General features: G+C 50.5%; 2 protein-coding genes across 7 annotated transcripts in view; both read right to left on the reverse strand.

The window, feature by feature from the left end:
- Positions 1–10,570, reverse strand: part of EIF4E2 (eukaryotic translation initiation factor 4E family member 2) — a 29,837-nt gene extending 19,267 nt beyond the window's left edge. For all 3 annotated transcript variants that reach the window (XM_043909677.1, XM_043909676.1, XM_043909675.1), the window contains exons 1-3: positions 10,272–10,570; positions 2,410–2,524; positions 1,258–1,392 (exon numbers count right to left, since the gene is read on the reverse strand). In XM_043909677.1, coding sequence (XP_043765612.1) covers positions 1,258–1,392; positions 2,410–2,524; positions 10,272–10,291 — 270 coding nt within the window. In that variant the 5' untranslated portion in view covers positions 10,292–10,570. The remainder of the gene's footprint in view (positions 1–1,257; positions 1,393–2,409; positions 2,525–10,271) is intronic.
- Positions 10,571–12,030: 1,460 nt separating this feature from the next.
- Positions 12,031–17,836, reverse strand: LOC122698531 (acetylcholine receptor subunit gamma). Of its 4 annotated transcripts, none has more exons than XM_043909674.1 (12): positions 17,763–17,836; positions 17,159–17,298; positions 16,845–16,889; positions 16,554–16,663; positions 15,862–16,017; positions 14,935–15,032; positions 14,452–14,652; positions 14,166–14,280; positions 13,865–13,979; positions 12,945–13,161; positions 12,624–12,757; positions 12,031–12,342 (listed from the first exon to the last, which is right to left on the reverse strand). In XM_043909674.1, exons 2-12 carry the CDS (start codon positions 17,252–17,254, stop codon positions 12,169–12,171), a joined length of 1,461 nt encoding a protein of 486 aa, XP_043765609.1. In that variant the 5' UTR covers positions 17,255–17,298; positions 17,763–17,836; the 3' UTR covers positions 12,031–12,168. The 4 variants fall into 4 exon arrangements, with proteins under 4 accessions (XP_043765609.1, XP_043765607.1, XP_043765605.1 ...); XM_043909672.1 differs by lacking the exon at positions 17,763–17,836 and adding an exon at positions 17,504–17,655 and having other exon boundaries at positions 16,554–16,660; XM_043909670.1 differs by lacking the exon at positions 17,763–17,836 and adding an exon at positions 17,504–17,655.
- Positions 17,837–18,167: the final 331 nt, after the last annotated feature.

Consider the following 18,167-nt stretch of genomic DNA (forward strand, 5'->3'; position numbering starts at 1 on the left):
CAACAAACTTTTCTTGAACCAAACATGTACCAGTGCACAGCTACTTTTAATAATTCAAAAAACTCTAAATTTAACAGTAATAAGAGAGTGCAGGCCAACTAATACAAGATCTTTGCTTGTGGCTGAAATATCAACTCAACACAGTAATCAGATGATATGATTATCATTATATAGGCATATCTGATTAATAAACAGATAAACAAATACAGCCTGTCTCGTAAACAAACACTTTGAAAAACTGGAGCATCCTGGCATGCATTTTGGTATATGGTAGACTGAAAGAATGTAGGCTTTGGAAGGTGGTTTTTACAGCCTACCCAACCTGAGTCTCAATACTGGTTCGGCCACTTAATCAAGTTAATTATAACTGACTTGAGACTTCAGATCAGATATTTAACCCAAGTCTCATTTTTCTCATTTGTAAAATATGGATAACATCACTGACCTCATAGGGCTATCATAATGATCAAAGGAAACTATACAAAGTGACTATAATTGTGTGTCCTTCCTCTTTACTAATTTATTTTAAAGTTTACTGTCTATTATAGTTTCCTTTTCCAGTCTGCATTTTAAACAGAACGAATACCTTAGTAACTTCAAAAAAATAACGAATCCTGCATGTGATTCTGCCCACAGATCACCTGTACGAAATACATAACAGTCTTCACCAAACAAGACTGGCTTTAATCACAGACAAGCCTCTCAGGGTTTACAACTCTAGTTTTCTGTGAGGAAGATGAGACAGTGCGTGGGCTAACTGTACTGACAGTGCCCACAAAAAAACAGAGACTTCCTTTTCCTTCTAAACACAGAACAAAGATGCTAGTTTATGCGTAATCACTGACATATCCAAAACCCAATGTGAAGTTATTAAAACAAAAACTTTAAAATTTTATTCTCAATTTTATTGACAAGCTTCATGAGGACACCACATACTATAAAATTTTGTATCTCCCATGACACTTTGCACACAGAAAGGACTCCAAAAATACCTACTTAAACAAAACCAGTATTTTTGTATTGTCCCCATCTGATCAATTCCACAATTTATGCACTTATTGATTCTGACATATGTTGCCTATGGATATATAATGAGAAACAGAAGAATGAGCCAATTTAGCTTTACAGACTCAGGTCAGTCAACTAAGGAAACCAGAATCCTATGCAGGTTACCAGGAGGGTAGATAAACACAACAATGTAAATACAGACAAGAATGTACTACCAAAGCTTAGTACATTAAACCACCAAGTACTCACAGAGGCAAAGGTGCCAATCTGTTTGATATTCTGTTCATAGCTCTGTGAGCTGGTGGGACGGCCAGGGGTTCTCCTGGAGTACCAGAAAGTGTAGTTATACTGCAGGGGGTGCTCGGCCGGCCCAGGGACAACAGCCTGTGAATCAAAGGAGGCGTGTTAATCTGGGAAAATTTTCCACATGCTCTGAGACTGAGAAAACACTTCCCACCTCCATTAAAAAGGGTACATCCTCAATTACCTGCAATGGGCTCAAGACTCTGCTTACATGGTAAGTTAGTGGTTAACTGTCTCTAAGTTCCTGTAATACTTTCTCTGTTCTTAATGCTTTCAAAACTTTCTACCTCCTACCATGAGTACTTATGCTTCTATCTCATCTCAACATATTCCCAGGCCAAACACTGCCTCCTCCATGACACCCTATCACTTGCTGGCTCATGACACTGGGCAAGTTGCTTAACCAGTTTGTGCCTCAGTTCCTTATCTGCAAAATGGGGAAAACAATAATGACCACCCTCATAGGGCTGCTGAGAGGATCAAATTCACAGATGTGAAGCGCTTAGTACCATGCCTGACACACAGAAGTACTCAATAAATGACAGCCTAGGATTACTGCTACTGTTAAATGTAAGTGCCTTGATTCATGCTCACTCACCTGTGTCCTCTTAGCATGTAAAATGCCTACATTTGGAATGTACTAAATACTGTGTGATAAATGAATTAACGATTGCTTTAATATTTCAAGAAAGAAACTGAGAGATCTATCTCTCGTTCTCTAAAATTCATTTCTTCCAAGTCACTTTCAGCCTGAATTATTACCGACTAAAGAGTCGAACATTCTCAGTGATGGGCAGGATTTGAAATACTGAGCAGCAGCTTCTGAAGCAACTAACACCCTTGCTAAATTCCAAGATTAATCTCCCCCACCTCAGGCTCAGAGAATGTTGGAAAGTGAGGCAAGAACTTAAGATCCTGCAGCAAGGGGAACCTTCAAAGTCCCAAGATGAACTCCAGTGATGCAACAATCTTCTTTGAGAACAAAATCAGATACTACAAAACAGGGTGTAATCAAGTTCATAAAGTATCCTTCAGATTTCACAAGATCACCCAGTCCCAAGTCCAAAGGCAACGACATCTGTGCAGCACAGAACTCACCTTCCTCTTGCTGCCGCTCTGACTCTTGTCTCGTTCCGTTTTTTCCTTCTCACCATCTTTCTGTGTGCTGTTTTCTTCATTCTGATCATGGTCCCCACTGTCATCATCTTTCAATCTGAATGGAAAGGCAAAACAACAGTACCCCATGATTGAGCTAATTCTTGTTTATCTAACTTATTCTTGCTTATCTAAGGCCACCAAGTCAGATGAACCACCATGTAACCAACCAGCGGTCACTCAAGTCACAGGCAATGAAGTGCCCATGAAAGAGGGAAAAGGAAACAGAAAGGCAACTGGGAGGATTAAGCAAAAAATGAAAATGCACATCAGCTAATTTGTGAATTCCAGAAAGCACCATGTTCTAGTTTTCTAAAAGTCTGCACAAAGAAGCAAGAGGTAAACAGTGTAAGGAGTTGTTTTCTATGTCAAAAATAGTCAATAATGAGGAGAATTTCTGGATTATATAACTTTTTCGGCATTTCAAGTGAACTTGAGAAACTTCCCTTTCTATCCTGTCACTTCTAACTATCTTTCCTACCGTTCCCCACTGCTAGGGCTAATCATTTAATTTCCAAGCTTAGAACTCTCCACTGTCCTGTGCCCTTCCATGTCCACCACGCAGGATATAATACAAGGAAACGTAAGATCCTCTACAACTCGACTGTCAACTGGCATCCTCGTTCCCTCTCCCTGCCTCCCAAAGCAACCCAGATTCCCACATCTGTGCTATGTACAAATACCACCCCTCAGCCTAAGGCACCATCCCTCCCACATCTGTTTTTCCTATTAGATAGAGGGGGCCCTGGGTTGGTGTCTTATTAACCTTTGTATCTTCAGCAACAATGACAAGATGCTGGATTGTTGTTAAATGAAAAAGAAATGAAAGGAAGGAAGAAATGTCTTCTTGCCTTGTAAGTTCAGTCATAAATACATCAAGTGCCACCCTTTCAGGAGTAGTGAACCTACACTCAGTGCTGTGTTTTGGTTTGCTATAACTTCAAACTCACTTATTTATGACTTAAATGAAGATGCTGTTTTGAGATAAGAATGAAGTGTCAGTTCAGTTCAGTCACCCAATCATGTCTGACTCTTTGCAACCTCATGGACTGCAGCATGCCAGACTTCCCGGTCCATCACCAACTCCTGGAGCTTGCTCAAACTCATGTCCATCAAGTCGGTGATGCCATCCAACCATCTCATCCTCTGTTGTCCCGTTCTCCTGCCTTCAATCTTTCCCAGCATCAGGGTCTTTTCCAGTGAGTCAGTTCTTTGCATCAGGTAGCCAAAGTATTGGAGCTTCAGCTTCAGCATCAGTCCTTCCAATGAATATTCAGGACTGACTTCCTTTAGGAGTGACTGGTTGGATCTCCTTGCAGTCCAAAGGACTCTCAAGAGTCTTCTCCAACACCACAGTTCAAAAGCATCAATTCTTTGGCACTCCACGTTCCTTATGGTCCAAGTCTCACATCCATAGATGACTACTGGAAAAACCAAAGCTATGACTAGACAGACCTTCATCACAAAGTAATGTCTCTGCTTTTTAATATGCTATCTAGGTTGTTCATAGCTTTTCTTCCAAGCAGTGTCTTTTAACTTCATGGCAGCAGTCACAATCTGCAGTGATTTTGGTGCCCCCCCCCCCAAAAATAAAGTCTGTCACTGTTTCCATTGTTTCCCATTTGCCATGAAGTGGTGAGACCAGATGCCATGATCTTTGTTTTTTGAATGATGAGCTTTAAGCCAGCTTTTTCACTCTTCTCTTTCACTGTCATCAAGAGGCTCTTTAGTTCTTCTTTGCTTTCTTCCTAAGGGTGGTGTCATCTGCATATCTGAGGTTATTGATATTTTTCTCAGCAATCTTGATTCCAGCTTGTGCTTCATCCAGCCTGGCATTTCACATGATGTACTCTGTATACAAGTTAAATAGGCAGGGTGACAATATACAGCCTTGACGTACTCCTTTCCCAACCTGGAACCAGTCTGTTGTTCCATGTCCAGTTCTAACTGTTGCTTCTTGACCTGCATACAGATTTTCAGGAGGCAGGTAAGGTGGTCTAGTATTCCCATCTCTTTGAGAATTTTCCAGTTTGTTGTGATCCACACAGTCAAAGGCTTTGGTGTAGTCAATAAAGCAGAAGTAGATGTTTTTCTGGAACTCTCTTGCTTTTTCTATGATCCAATGGATGTTGGCAATTTGATCTCTGCCTTTTTCTATATCCAGCTTGAACGAATGAAGTCTATCAGGACATTATGTGTAGTCATTCATACGCACGAGCAGGTCAGTAGGCGAGTAGCCCCTGCTGGGGGCTTATCAGCAAAAACAGATAAAGAAGGAAGCATGGTGAGGGGACATTTAGACTATAAATACTGAGTGTTGTGTGAGGAATATCCGAGTTTCCATCTGAGCAAAGTTGTTCTTTGCTGATCTTGCTCTCTGAAGATCTTGAGCCACACGCTCCTGCAGTGACCAAGGTGACTCTTTGGTGGGCAGTGGTGTCAAACCCTGCAGCAGTCTCTGAAGGGAAGGGACATTAGCTCTGCTGTGGTAAAGCTGCCTCCCTTAGCAGTGGTGACAAAATGTTTAGCGGCCCTGCAAAGATCAGCCTGCCCATCACCACCAGTGCTGGAGTTTTCTAGCAATAACTAATTTTTATTTTGGAGCTGGCAGTTGGACTTCAGTTCCTAATTGGCAAAGCATTCTCACCCAGTGCCAATTCATATAAAGGTACACCTGGAACTAAATTTGGACTGTATTCCTTTCATCTCCCTGAGCCTGGAACAATACTGTGAGTAATCTACCACTGGTTTGGAATATGTTATACTATTCCTTTACTAGCTAAAAAGACATCAGCATGCTACTGGCTTATGAAATTACTGTAACTCCCACAGTGGACCTGTGTTAAATAAACTACTGGCAAAGAAAATCTATCTCTGAGCATATTCTGTCACCCTCCAAAACAAAATACTAAGGCTCTCAGTGAACCTAAAATTCACTCGATCTAGACAAAAAGATAAATGGAAGGTGAATTCACAAAGATAGTAAGAATGCTGTTTAGTCTAGAGCTGGACCATCAACTTAGGGATCTTTTCTGAAATCACTCTTCTGGCCCTACCCAGTCACACAAAATTTGGCAATTCTCAGGACAGGTACTAGAAGTGGTCAAACTGTAACTCAGACACAGGAATACCTTGGAGCCATTGTGGGTTTGAGTCCACATCACAGCAATAAAGCAAGTATCACAAGAAATGGAGTCACACAGATTGTTTGGTTTCTCAATGCACTTAAAAGTTATGTTGACACTACACTGTAGTCTATTAAGAGGGCATTAGCAATACGCCTAAAAAAAGTACATATCTTAATTCAAACCTTAAAGTGGACAAACTACATATGTGCTGGGGTGCCCACTCTGCCCATTTCACAGCCCTGGCTGTAGGATACACTCCAGAGATCGTGCACTGTGCCACACCCAGCCCCAGCGCCTCCCTGGCCAAGGCAGGACGATGAAAGGCACTGGTAGCCCGGCCTGGCCAATAACCTATGCCTCAGTGCCTTCCTCAGATTCCTCCCTCAGGTCTTCATCCAGAAGGTGAAAGATCTTACAGATTCAGGAGTTGGGGCAGTCAGTCATATGAGTTGCATGTAAGAAAACCCATGAGGGAATAAAGACAATAAGCAAAAGCAGAGAAGGCCAGGAGGGGCAAAGGGGATGGAGCAGATGAGCAGGAGTTGAGAGAAGAACAGGGTTTTTTGTGATGCTGCTATCTCTTCGGCTTCCCTGGACGCCTAGAAGACCTAATGGTGTTTACAATAACTCCTTCCCCGTTATGAAATTTGAGTCCGCAGGGTTTCCTTTTGAAGCAGGGCCTGTCCTAGCATCCAAGTCCCACAACATTTACCAGCACACTGTGTGTATCAGATATTATGAATACCTGACACACAGTCTTTTCCCTCCTTTCCATCCAGTGGTACCAACCCGCCTGCAGTTCCCAGCCTCACCCCGTTGTGCTCATCAGCTGGTCTTTCAAAGAGCTCCTCTTCCCCTACTTAACTTGTCCTTTAGGACCCAGACTAAGGGCCACTTTCTCTTGAAAATATTCCCTGATCTATCTCTAGGCTGAGTTGGGACCCCTTCTTCTAAACATCCCCATATATTTATAAATGTTTTACTTGTCCTAGCTATACTGTCAGTTTTTTTGTCTCCTGATTACAAATATTTCATGAGTCTTTGTTTCTTTTTTTTTTTTATTGCTTAGGTCCAACATAGCTTCTAATTCTCTTCTTTAGGGAATATCCCAGGGACTCAAACCATTTCTCTCTTCTCAGCCCCCAACTTCCCACATATCTGGGGTCCCTTCCCTTCAATCTTGGTTGAAAAAGGGAACAGTTGCTCTAGCACCTCACATTTTGCCAGCTCCAAGCAAAGCATGTAAGTTCCTTTCTTTTTAGTGCTTTTGCTGCTAACCACTACTGGGAAACAGAAAAATAATATCAAGAATAATTATGTCAGAGAAGAAACAATGCTACTGTGACCCTGGTCCCCAGCTCCCGACTCCCTTCTAAAACTTTAACTGGAAACCCTAATGGACCTTCACCTAATGCTGTTATTTCTTGAGGGTGGAGCTCTGCTCTCTGGGAAAACACTTAAGGCAAGTCATTCGCACCCTATCTTCAGAGGCTACTCTTTCTTCCCAGCTGGACGCTGGATTTGAGCAAAGATACTATCCAGGTAGAAATATCAGTGCTCCTTAGACTCAGGCAGGCAATTAGCATCTGAAGCTATCCATGCTGTGGCGCCTAATCAGTTCACCAAGCTTCTGCCCAGGTAGGTCCTCATACTCTGACTAGACAATTCACAGCAGGTAGAAAATTGGGCTAATCCACCTTCACATGTCCAGTATCAGGAAATGCGGGCAGAAAACAAACACATTTAACACATGGATTTCTAAAATCAAGGCAATACAAGGCAGAATAGTAAGTGCCAAATAAGTGGTTCAGATAGTAGGTAAGAATGGGCCAAAGCTAACAGAGAGGACAGGGACAAAATAAAATCTGGCACCTGGATCTGAAAACCAAGCTCAACCCTGCAGGGACTGCAGTACCTAGAAAGCCTCTTAATGGTTTTATATTTGAATAGGATCGACAGCAAGGGCACCTACAGACTTGATGGCGGGGGTGGGGTTAGGGGGCGGATTAGGTTACGCATGTAGGCCACACAGAAAAGGATACTAGAACTCCTCTGAAATCTGAGCCCATCAGATTAGACTAGAATACTCAAATCCAAGCACTGGATTTGTAGGACTCTGGCAAACTGAAACATGTCCACATGTCCTTAGGAACCAAGTGGTGAAGAGTATAGAGACCAAACAGGTAACCAGTGGCCTACAAACTGCACTTTTTTGCATTAAAAAAGCCAAAAAACAAAAAACACCTAAGGGTTGGAGTGCTTTCTTCAATTGTTAATTTCAAATGAAAGACAGTTTACTTTTTTTCTCGTGAATAGCTAGAAGACAGATGTTTAAAAAAATCTGGCTCAGTATAATGAATAGTTAATAACTGGAACAAATTAAAAATGACGCAGGTTAGGGACTTCCCAGATGGTCCAGTGGTTGAGATCTCACACTTTCAATGTAGGGGGGCTCAAGTTCAAACTCTGATCAGGGAACTGAAGATCCCACGAGCCACAGGGCACAGCCAGAAGAAAAGAATCCGGGTTAATTTTTGTCAAGATGTGCTTGAACCAACTTTAAACAACCTGGGTATGAATCTCACCATATGTGGCCCTTCCTGCTGTGGGCAACTTATTTCATCTCAGAGAGTCTCATTTTCCCTATTTGTAAAACAAAGGAACAAGATCCCCCTTACAGGGTTGTTTGAATCAGTTAATATGTGAAAAGCAGCAAAGTGCCTATGGAAGCCATTATTGCCATTCTCAAATTAGCTTACTGCAGACCAAGAAATGAAGAAGGAAATGGCAACCCACTCCAGTGTTCTTGCCTGGAAAAAATCCCAGGGACAGAGGAGCCTGGTGGGTTGCTGGCCATGGGGTCGCAGAGTCGGACATGACTGAAGTGCCTTAGCATGCATGCATGCATTGGAGAAGGCAATGGCAACCTACTCCAGTGTTCTTGCCTGGAGAATCCGAGGACAGAGGAGCCGGCTGGGCTGCAGTCTATGGGATCGCACAGAGTCGGATACAACGGAAGCGACTAAGCAGCAGCAGCCCAAGAAATGATTTGGGTAGGAATGGACCAGATGACCCATAAAGTGTCTTAAGATGAAATTTTGATTTCTTCAGTTTGGTGGAGAAAGGAGTATAGGGCTGGCAGAAAGCTCCACTGAGGCAGGACTTCAATCTAGAGCTAAGACTTGCAGGGCTTAGGATGGGGTTTTTGTTGTTCAGTCACTAAGTTGGGTCGGACTCTTTTGCAACCCCATGGGCTATAGCCTGCCAGGCTCCTCTGTCCATGGGATTTACCAGGCAAGAATACTGGAGTGGGTTGCCATTTCCTTCTCCAGAGGATCTTCCTGACCCAGGGATCAAACCTGCTTCTCCTGCATTGGCAGGTAGATTCTTTACCAGTGAGTTACCAGGGAAGTCCCTGAAGATGGGGGGTGGGGTAGTGGTAATCAGTATAGAGATGAGCTGAGCTACACAGTGGGCTACAGAAGCAAACTCCCAAGACTTTCTTCAAGTAGTAGAGCCCTTTCAGCAACCAGGAAACATTCCTGAGGAGCTGCCAAGAGTGCTGGAATCCAGGACCTATGAATTTGCACACCAGCACTCACTGTCCTGGAAAAACTCCTATTTCCCCTCAGCAACAGTGGGTCACAAACTAAATTAATGGTAATTCCACTTCACATGTCTCTCTATTTAACACTTTACAGAGTACCTTTAAGGGTTGCTGAATGTGATTTGATCCTTATCACACCCAGTGCAGCAGCAAGACAATAATCACTAATGCGGTTTGGATTAACAGAGGCTCAGAGACTGGGTAACTTTCCTGCTGTCAAATAGCTGGTAACTGGTGGGTCTGAGGCTGGAAATCTAGGTCTTCAGAAAAGAAGAAAGATTGACTGCTAGACTATCAGAAGAAAGCCAAAAACAAAAGTCTACCTCCAGATACAATCGCTGGAGGGAAATGTGCAAAAATATTACGCATTTCCTTTCTGCACCTCCAAACTGTTTGATGCTGAAACTAGCATTCAAACAATAGATAAGGTTCACCCGTTGGGCGAGAAACTGAGTTCTGGGAGAGTGTTTGGAAGGGGGGTAAATGAGGAGGAAGAAGAAAGGAAGTAGGAAGGCTCTCAGGAAGACGATGAAAATTCCGTAACAGAGCAGCCGCTGCGCTAAACGCGGCAGCCACATTACCTCACTGCATCCTCGCAACTCTATGACATGGGCTGTTACTGTCCCTACTTTGCAAATGAGAAAACTGAGACTCAGAGGAGAGGTGACCTGCCTAGGCCAGAGAGGTGTGTGAGAAAAGCTGAATTCAGTGGCAGGGCGGCCAGGCTGCGGAAACACCTAAACCGCCAAGGTCTCCGCCCCTCCACGCCGCGGGTAACCCGCACTCGGGCGGGGCGTCCCAAAATCTCCTTCCGGGCCGCACGGCCACCTCCTGCCCACCGGACACCGCACTTCGCCCTGGGTCCATACGACCCTGGGGTCCCCGAGACCCCTGCATCCCTCGTCCCTAACCCCCTCATTCCCGCTGGCCGCCCATGGCCGGCCAGACCGCAGCGCAAGTCAGAGATTGTAGCCTGTGCCGCAGTTTGCGCCGCCTGCAGTCCGGGCGGGGGTGGGCGCAGAGAACAGTTGGGGGGAAGGGGCCCTGGGGGGCGGCCACGCGCCACTCACGCGTCGAACTTGTTGTTCATCCTCTCGCCGCCACCGTCGCCACTGCCTCACGAAGTGACTTCCGCTCCCCCAGGTCCCTCCGCCTAGGGTCCGGCCACTTCCGGTTGCTCAGGGCACAGCGGAACGTTGGCGCGTTGGCCGGGTAGGGGGCGGATATCCCGGGACGCCTTGCTCCTGCGCAGAGGCGCCCAGGTTTGGCGGCGTGAAGTCGGGTTTCGGTTCCTGTCCCGGTCCTTGTTCCTGCCTGCCGCCCGCTCGCCCGCCCTGCTTAGCCGAGGGCGTCCTGAACGCCTCCCGAGGCGGGCTCCGAGTCGCTGAGGGAGCCGGCTCTTGCTACAAATCCCGACTCTACCTGCAATTGGGCTGCGCGATCCTGAACTGTCCCCTAACCTCCCTGACGCTGTTTCTTTGGTACTAACCATCCTTTGATATACTACCCGTATCTTCACGTTGCCTTGTGGATTGATCAAGATAATCAGTGTTCAGCTCTACACAAAGTAGCCCTCAATAAACGGTAGCTATTGTTCATCTTTGCTTACTTGTGCCAGGAACTACAGAGCTCCTCTCCACCTTCGGTGGCAGTCAGAGAGGGTGAGAGATTCACCCCAGGTGGCTGAGCTTGTAAGAGGCTTACAGGAACCAGCAGTGGTCCCCTCCATCTTCGAATTACCCGCTGCTCCAAATACACAGCAGTGTGTGCAGTGCACACACACACAGACCCTCCGGAGTAAATGCAATGAACCTGCTGATGAGTGATTCCGAAAGCCAGCAACCCTGGCTATTTCCAGGGTCTTGCTCCCTCGTCCCAACAATGTCCCGTTGTCAGGACACTGTAACATTTTTTAAATCTTCACCAGCACCTTTGTTCCTGTGATGAAGGTAGATAGGAACTGATATCTGTGCCCATATTTACAGATGAAGACACAGGTTCAGCAAGCACAAATGTGCTTGTGTCTTGTTACCAGTAGAACTCAGGGCTCAGGCTCCAGCCATACTCTAAAAGCATGGCCTTACTGACACCTCCCCCACCCCACCTGCCCCAAAGACCAGCTAGCCTCCTTGTTTCCTAACTAGGGCCAAGGGAGGCTGGTCAGGGTCTCCTCTCAGGATCCCTACTTCCCTCCCTGGCTCTTTCTTGTCTTAACCATCCCTTCGGACCAGTGCAAATTCCCTGGCCTTTGAGAAGAGAAGGGAGAGGGGTCCATTTTCCAAACCATAGTACTTTCTTAGAATGTCTAAGATTGGGTCAGAGTTGGGAATTCTGAACTCCAAACCTTATTTATCCACCATTGTTCTGGCAAGCCCCTCTTACTCTAGGCCCCAATTTGCCCAACCTAAACATAGGGGAATAGTGACTCTTGCTTATCTGTAATGCTGTGAGGAGCTTTTGAGAATGAAAAAAAGAGAATAAAACTCATAAAATGTTTGGTGCCTTCAGCCCCCGTAAAGCAGGCAGATGCCACCTGGAGTGGGCTGCCTCCCTACAAGAGATCATTGGCCGCCACTCTTCATTTCTCTCTTGACTCCTCTCCTTCAAGAGGCTGCAGGGAACTTGCAAAAGGGAAGAGAGGCCCAGGCCTGGAGGGCTAGGACCTTGTATAGCTGGGGATAGGATAAACAGAGTCCTTAGGGTTTCAGAAGCGATGGGAGTTGACAACACTTTGCTGAAGTGAGGAGAGTGCTAGGACAAGCAAGCCAGTGCCACGTGCATGCTGATTCCACTAGCACACTCTACCCACATCCCAGTCCCAACCACTCCGGGGTTCCAGCTCTGTCTCTTTATTTCCCCAGCTTTTCTCACATATCCCCCAAGAGTGTTTCCCGAAGAGTATACTCATGACCTCAGGAGCAGAACACAGCTGATAAGACTCCATGTGGCTAGCAGCGATCAGTCAGCTCAGTCAGAGGAGGGCAGATAGGAGCGGGGGTCCCCAGGAAAAGGCAGGGAGGGCACTCGGTTGTAGTGGGCCATGAGGAAGATGCCAGCAGTGCCACAGACAAAGAGCGAGAGCATGGCCAGGAAGCAGACTCGATCCAGCACTCGGCCCACCAGGAACCACTCCTCGTTCCCCTGAGGGTGGAAGGCAAGGTAAGAGATGACCAGAGGTGACACCAAGGCTGGATCTCTGGAGCATCCTTAGCCATCCAGCAGGCTTCTGCTCATTTCCATGAGCCCTGCTCACCTACTTCAGGTCTGACTCTGGCCTTTTCCATGGTCCCATGGTGCCACTCCCAATTCCACTTTTTCCATGCCGTTGCCATACCATGGCCACCCCACTCATCCTGCCCCCATCTCAGGTCCAAGTTTGCACACTAGGTGTGCAAACCACACCCCACTCCCTGCTGACTTACACTGTCAAAGTGAGTCTGCTGGTGCCGGGCACGGGCAATGAGGTTGCAGGCCTCCACGCAGGCCTGGATGGCCGGGGCAGCCTGCTTCAGGCTGCCACACCACTCAGGGCTCTGCCCTGACTCTGGACCTTTCTCTGTTGATGATAAAGGGTAAGGTTTGGGAGTAGAACTGGGGAGGAACAGTCGAAAAAGTGGCCCCCGCTTTCTTAGGGACCCCAGCCCCTCTCTCCCCAAACTGGACGTTTGCCCACCCCTCATCTGCTGTGCCTGGCACCTTGGTCAACAGATGACCCTTCCTGTCCATCACATCTCCTGCCTCACCAAGCTTCTCCAGCGCTGCCCTCACCAGCCCATTGCGCTGGCGCTGCTGGAAGAGGAGTTCACTGCGGGGCAGGCAGAGGGCTACCTCCTCCCCAGCTGTGATTGGCCACCCCGAGGAGGATCCATTCTGTAGCTGGGGCCGGGCATCCTGCACGGCCACTGGGGCCAGTGGGCGAACGTGCATCCGCAACAGCTGGGGCAAGAGCTGCAGGAACACCTGGAGAGATGTTGTGTGTGGCTTAGCCTAGTGGCCAGCAGACCTTCCTGGGTGACCGGGATTGGGAGCAGAAGGTGACGGTTGGCACAAAGAGTTCACATGATGGGGGCCCCTGAGGCAGCCTGGCAGGGGCAGTGGCTTGGCCCTGCTACGGCTTACCTGTTCTGTGCCAGACACTGATCCAGGGCCCCCAAACTTTTGTGCATGTCAGAATCACCAGGACACTTGTCATAAACATAGGTTCCTGGGTTCCACCTCTGACCCAGCATGTCTGGGGCAGGCTTGGGAATCTGCCTTTGTAACAAGGGTCCCAGCTGACTGCTTCAGGTGGGCTGCAGCTCACACAGGCCCTGGAGCCACTTGACCCAGGCAGAATCCTGCCTCCTCCACTTTCTTGCTGTGCGACCTCGGCAGGGCTACTTAACCTCTCTGTGCCTCAGTTTCCTCATGTATAAACTGGAGATGAGACCAATACCCATTTCACAGAAGTCTTATGAAGGTTAAATAAGTTAGTATACGTAATATGCCTACCGCAGAGTAAGCACTGTATATTACTCTTGATCCATCTGGGCATGTGCTTCAAGATACACATGGGTCCGGTTTGCTGCTGAACGTGGTGGGTGAGGAATGTGCCCAGGGCCAGGAGGGTGTGTGAACAGACAGGGCAGGAAGAGGCTGAAATAGGCAAGGGTAGGGAGCTTGCCTTGCGGACCCCTCGGGCCATGGAGTGTGTGTGGGGGGACCTCAAAGACACGTTGAGTACGACCACAGCGTTCACGACAATGAGGATGGTCACCACCAGGAGGAAGGTCAGGTACCTGCAGGGCAGGATAGGCAGGTGGTGGGGCTGGCTGCTTCATCCCCAGATACCAGTCCCACCCCTAGTGGCTGATTCCCCCAAATCCCTGGGATTGAGGAGGGTGGGGAGTGGCAAGAGGGCAAGTACCCTGCATTCCTGAGAAGGGAGGAAAGGAGGTGGGCTCAAGCATGAGAGCCAGCCTTACTTGCTGATGAGTGGCACTGCCTGGGAGGTCTCGGGCACCTTCTTGGCCACGAGGAAGAGGAAGACGGTCTGGGCCAGGAGCACATTGATGGCGACGGTACATTTCTGGCCCCCCGCTGCCGATGACCAAGAGGCCCTCAGAGCGGATCTCAACCTCCCCACCATGGGGCAGTACCCTCCCCACAAGGAGTCCGTGCCCCTGGTGCCAGGTTCGGGTGCCATTCTGCCCTCCCTGCTCCCGGTGCCGCTGGCCGGGCCATAGGCCCCCTCCCACCAGCACTAGGTACCCTTGGCAGGAAGGAAGTAGATAAGGATGGCCACGGAGGAGATGAGGACACAGGGCGCGATGATGTTGATGACGTAGAAGAGGGGCTTGCGCTGGATGAGCAGGTAGAAGACGACTTTCTGGTGGCCTGCCTCCTCGGCTGGGGCTGCCTCGTCCAGCAGCATCTTGGCTGGACGGTGCCGGATGGCCCACTCCCCGTTTTCTGCGGGCAGCAGGCGGGGGTGGGCACAGGGACTGGGGGCGGGCCGATCCCGGCAGCCCACGGAGCCCAGTGCCCACAGAAAGCACCACTGTGTGGGGATGGATGCTTGACGCCCCTCCCGCCAAAACCGGAGTCACTATCAATGAGGAAGATCCAGCTTTGCTGGGCCTTTAAACGACAGGCTTTTACGGTTCACAGGAGCTTTCACCTTGAGTGACACGGGAGGGGGCGTGGTCTCGGCCTGGCCCCGCCCCCACAGCCAGGTCCTGCGATGGAGATTACCTGTGAAGGCCTCGGGGTCGATGAAAATCCATTCGATGGTCTGACCGTCTTCCTGGCTCAGCTGCAAATTGATCTCATTGGTGCTGTAGGTCTGGGACCTGGGAGATGGGGGTGGTAAAGAGGATAAATCGGAGTGTGTGTAGACTCAACCAGGAGGTCACACAGACCATCACCTGAGGGCAACTGAGGGCAGTTTTGCCTCAAAAAGCTCAGTCAAGAATTTCTGAGTTCTCCACAAAACCTTGGCAGGAGATGGGGCGGGTCGGAGCAGGGCAGGGAGTCTGGCTCTTGAGGTCTGGGGAAATTATAGAGTTTAAGGACCAGGAGGCTGAAGCTCCAGGGTGTGCCTCCTAGTAGCCAGAGCTCCGGGCCACCCGGGTCCCTTCCTTCCATTGCCTCCAGGGCAGAAGGGGCCGATGGTGAGAACAGGAAATACAGCCTGTACCTTTCTGATCTGTTTTTACTGACGAGGGTCTCCTGACAGGTTCCCTTATTACAAAAAAAAAAAAAGACTGCTTCTCTAAAATACAGGGAACCCATCCCACAGACCACTGTCCCCCCATTGATGGAGGAGGACACTGAGACAGCCCCGGTCTCTCTGTGGGTCTGAGGGTGCAGTGGTCTAATGCATGTGTGCATGTGTGTGTGCACGTGTGTCGTGGGCGTGTGTGTGCCTTCTCGCCCACCCACCACAGTCTCTGATGGTTGTCTTTGGCGCATGGGCGGGGAAACTGAGGCAGTGAAGAAGGATGAGTGAGGCGTCTGGGACTTAGCAGGGAGGGTTGTGGGCATCTCCAGGTGTCTGGGTCCCAGGGAGGTGGAGCCCGGCTCCCCACCCCTGGCCGGAAGCCTCGGGTCCCCACCTGGCCAGGACCCCTCTTTGATCGGCTTGGAGAACCCCCCACCCCCGTGCGTGAGCCTCCTCACTGGAAGATGAGGGAGCAGTTCTGCCAGTCGAAGGGGAAGTAGGTGACAGAGACGGGGCAGGAGGAGCGGAAGATGGCCGGCGGCAGCCAGTACACACAGCCGTCGGGAGACACGAGCACGTTGCAGTAGAGGGCCACCTCGAACACGCCGTCCACGCTGCGCACAGGCCAGGCTGTGGGGCTGGGGGCCCGCGCCCCGACAGCCCCTGCTAGACTGAGACACCCCCCACCAATCCTGACCAGTCCTCTGCCCTGAGTAGATGGGCCCCGGGGACACCAACCCTTCCCAGCCACCAACCATACCCCTGCCTGGTCCCCCTCCACCCGAGCTTGGGGACCACTGCCTCCCTCAACAACCTCCCACAACACCCACTCTGCAAGGCTCCTTAGCCCCAGCTCTCCTCCATATGGGTCATGACTGCGACTGATGGTGGTTAAGCTCCCCGCTTGTCCTGTGCCTCCTGAGGGAGCTGTCCTTGTCCCCAAGGTAGCGGGGAGAGCAGCCACCCAGGCGGCCCAGCCCTGAGGCAGTGGAGCCGGGGCTGGATCAGTGCTGCTGGTTCCTGGGCCCCACCCTTAGTCCCCGCACCCTGGCACCCTCAGGGGTCCCAGCTGCACCCTCTGTTCACCCGTCTCTTTCCCGGAGGCCCCCTTGTCCTGTGGGCCCTGCCCTGCCCGGGCCCCCCTCCTCACTTGTTCTCCAGCACGATGTCTGGCCGCCACACCATGGTGGACGGAACCCGCAGCACCCACAGGCCGCCGTAGTCTTGAGGGTCCCAGCGAAGCCGGTAGTCACACCACTGCTGCAGGGGGAGGGGCTGCCAGACCCCATCCCACCCCCAGGAACCAGGCCCCTTCCCGGGGCAGGGGTGGGGTGCGCAGAAGAGGCAAGATGGGGTGGGAGGGGAACAGGCAGCTCTGAGGGGCCTCGGGGGCCCAGAGTGGGGCTGATGGAAGGAGGAGGGCAATCTAGCGGCTTCTTACCATTTCTATCCAGACATTGGTGGTGAGGGCCTCCTCTCGCTCATTCTGGGGGTTCAGGACAGAGGGCAAAGCCCCCATCATGGACCGACTCCCCAGATGTCCCTACAAGACCCCAGCCTCTTGGGCAGCCCCCATGGGATTTGGCCAGCTCCCTGGTGGGCTGCCCAAGCCCTGTCTCTCTCTGCTGTGGGCCTTGCCTGCTCCTGCCTGCTGGAGCCACCCCTTCACTCCCCAGCAGGTCCCAGGGGAGCAGTGGGCTGTCATCCCTGCCCCCACCCCCCAACACACACACACACACACAGGCCTGTGCTCACCAGGGAGATGAGGTTGGTGAGGGTGAGCTTCAGGCTGACGTTGACCACGTCCAAATCGTGCTCGGCAGGCCTCAGGTGGGGGTTGTAGCCTTGCATCAGGTCCCCGAGCAGACGCTCCTCCTGGTTCCGGGTCTCAGCCCCTGGAGCAGACAGCGGTGAGCCTGGACACAGCCTCTGGGGCAGATCGGGGCGGGGGCGGGACACGGGAGAGGGTGACATGGAGAAATGTGGAGCTGGGGGGTGAGGGACAGGCCTCAGTAGCGCCCCTCCCCAGGCCCTCCATCCCCTGAGGCCTTGGGCTCCTGCTCCCGGCCTCCCCAGGCCCCAGACCCCCTGTGTCCACACCCAAGCAGACAGCCAGCAGTGGCAGAAGGAACAGCGGCCTCTGGCCCCCGCTCATGGTGCCACGGTTCTCTGGTTCTCTGCAGGGACGGGGTGGGACTGCAGTTCCCCCGGGGCTGGGGGTGCAGCCTCCAGGGCTCATGTAACAGCCCACATTCTCCCACCCCAAGCCACCCCGGCCAGGCCAGCCCAACCCCACCAGCTGTCTGACCACAGCGTTGCCAGCTGTCCCCACGCGGACACAATGCCGGGCTCAGATTACCCAGGCTGGGGAGGACGGAGGGGCTCCATCTGCCCAGACTGTCCGGCCTCTGTCCCCACTCTCAGGCTTAGTTGACCCAGTCCTCTGTCCGCGTTCCGGCCGGGGGCTGAGGACACAGCTGGGGATAGATGAGCATGGGATATAAAGGCGGAGCGCTGAGGAAAGATCCCGATTGGGGCTCCCTCCGGCATGGTCAGGATTTGGGGAGGTGGGAACGCTAATGGGTAAACACGTTTGGTGCTTGAGTTTCTGTGTCACGTGGTTGAGGCCCCCAAACCTGAATGCAAATGAGAGCACCAGGTCTTGGGGTCCCCCGGTCTCTGAGGCAGGGAACTCGGGTCTGGTGAGCTTTAAAGGAAGGGTGACCAAGGAAGATTTGGGACACAGGCCCTAGGGAATAGGACA

Source organism: Cervus elaphus, chromosome 8 (genome assembly GCF_910594005.1).
Source record: "Cervus elaphus chromosome 8, mCerEla1.1, whole genome shotgun sequence".
Lineage (NCBI taxonomy): Eukaryota > Metazoa > Chordata > Mammalia > Artiodactyla > Cervidae > Cervus > Cervus elaphus.

Excerpts from the sequence above, each read along its gene's own strand:
- LOC122698531 (XM_043909670.1), bottom strand. The coding sequence starts at position 17,642 with ATGAGCCCTGGAGGCTGCACCCCCAGCCCCGGGGGAACTGCAGTCCCA. Across the intron at positions 16,890-17,158 it reads TCACCAACCTCATCTCCCTG|AATGAGCGAGAGGAGGCCCT; the intron begins GTGAGCACAGGC and ends CTGAACCCCCAG. Across the intron at positions 14,653-14,934 it reads CGACCCCGAGGCCTTCACAG|AAAACGGGGAGTGGGCCATC; the intron begins GTAATCTCCATC and ends TGCTGCCCGCAG.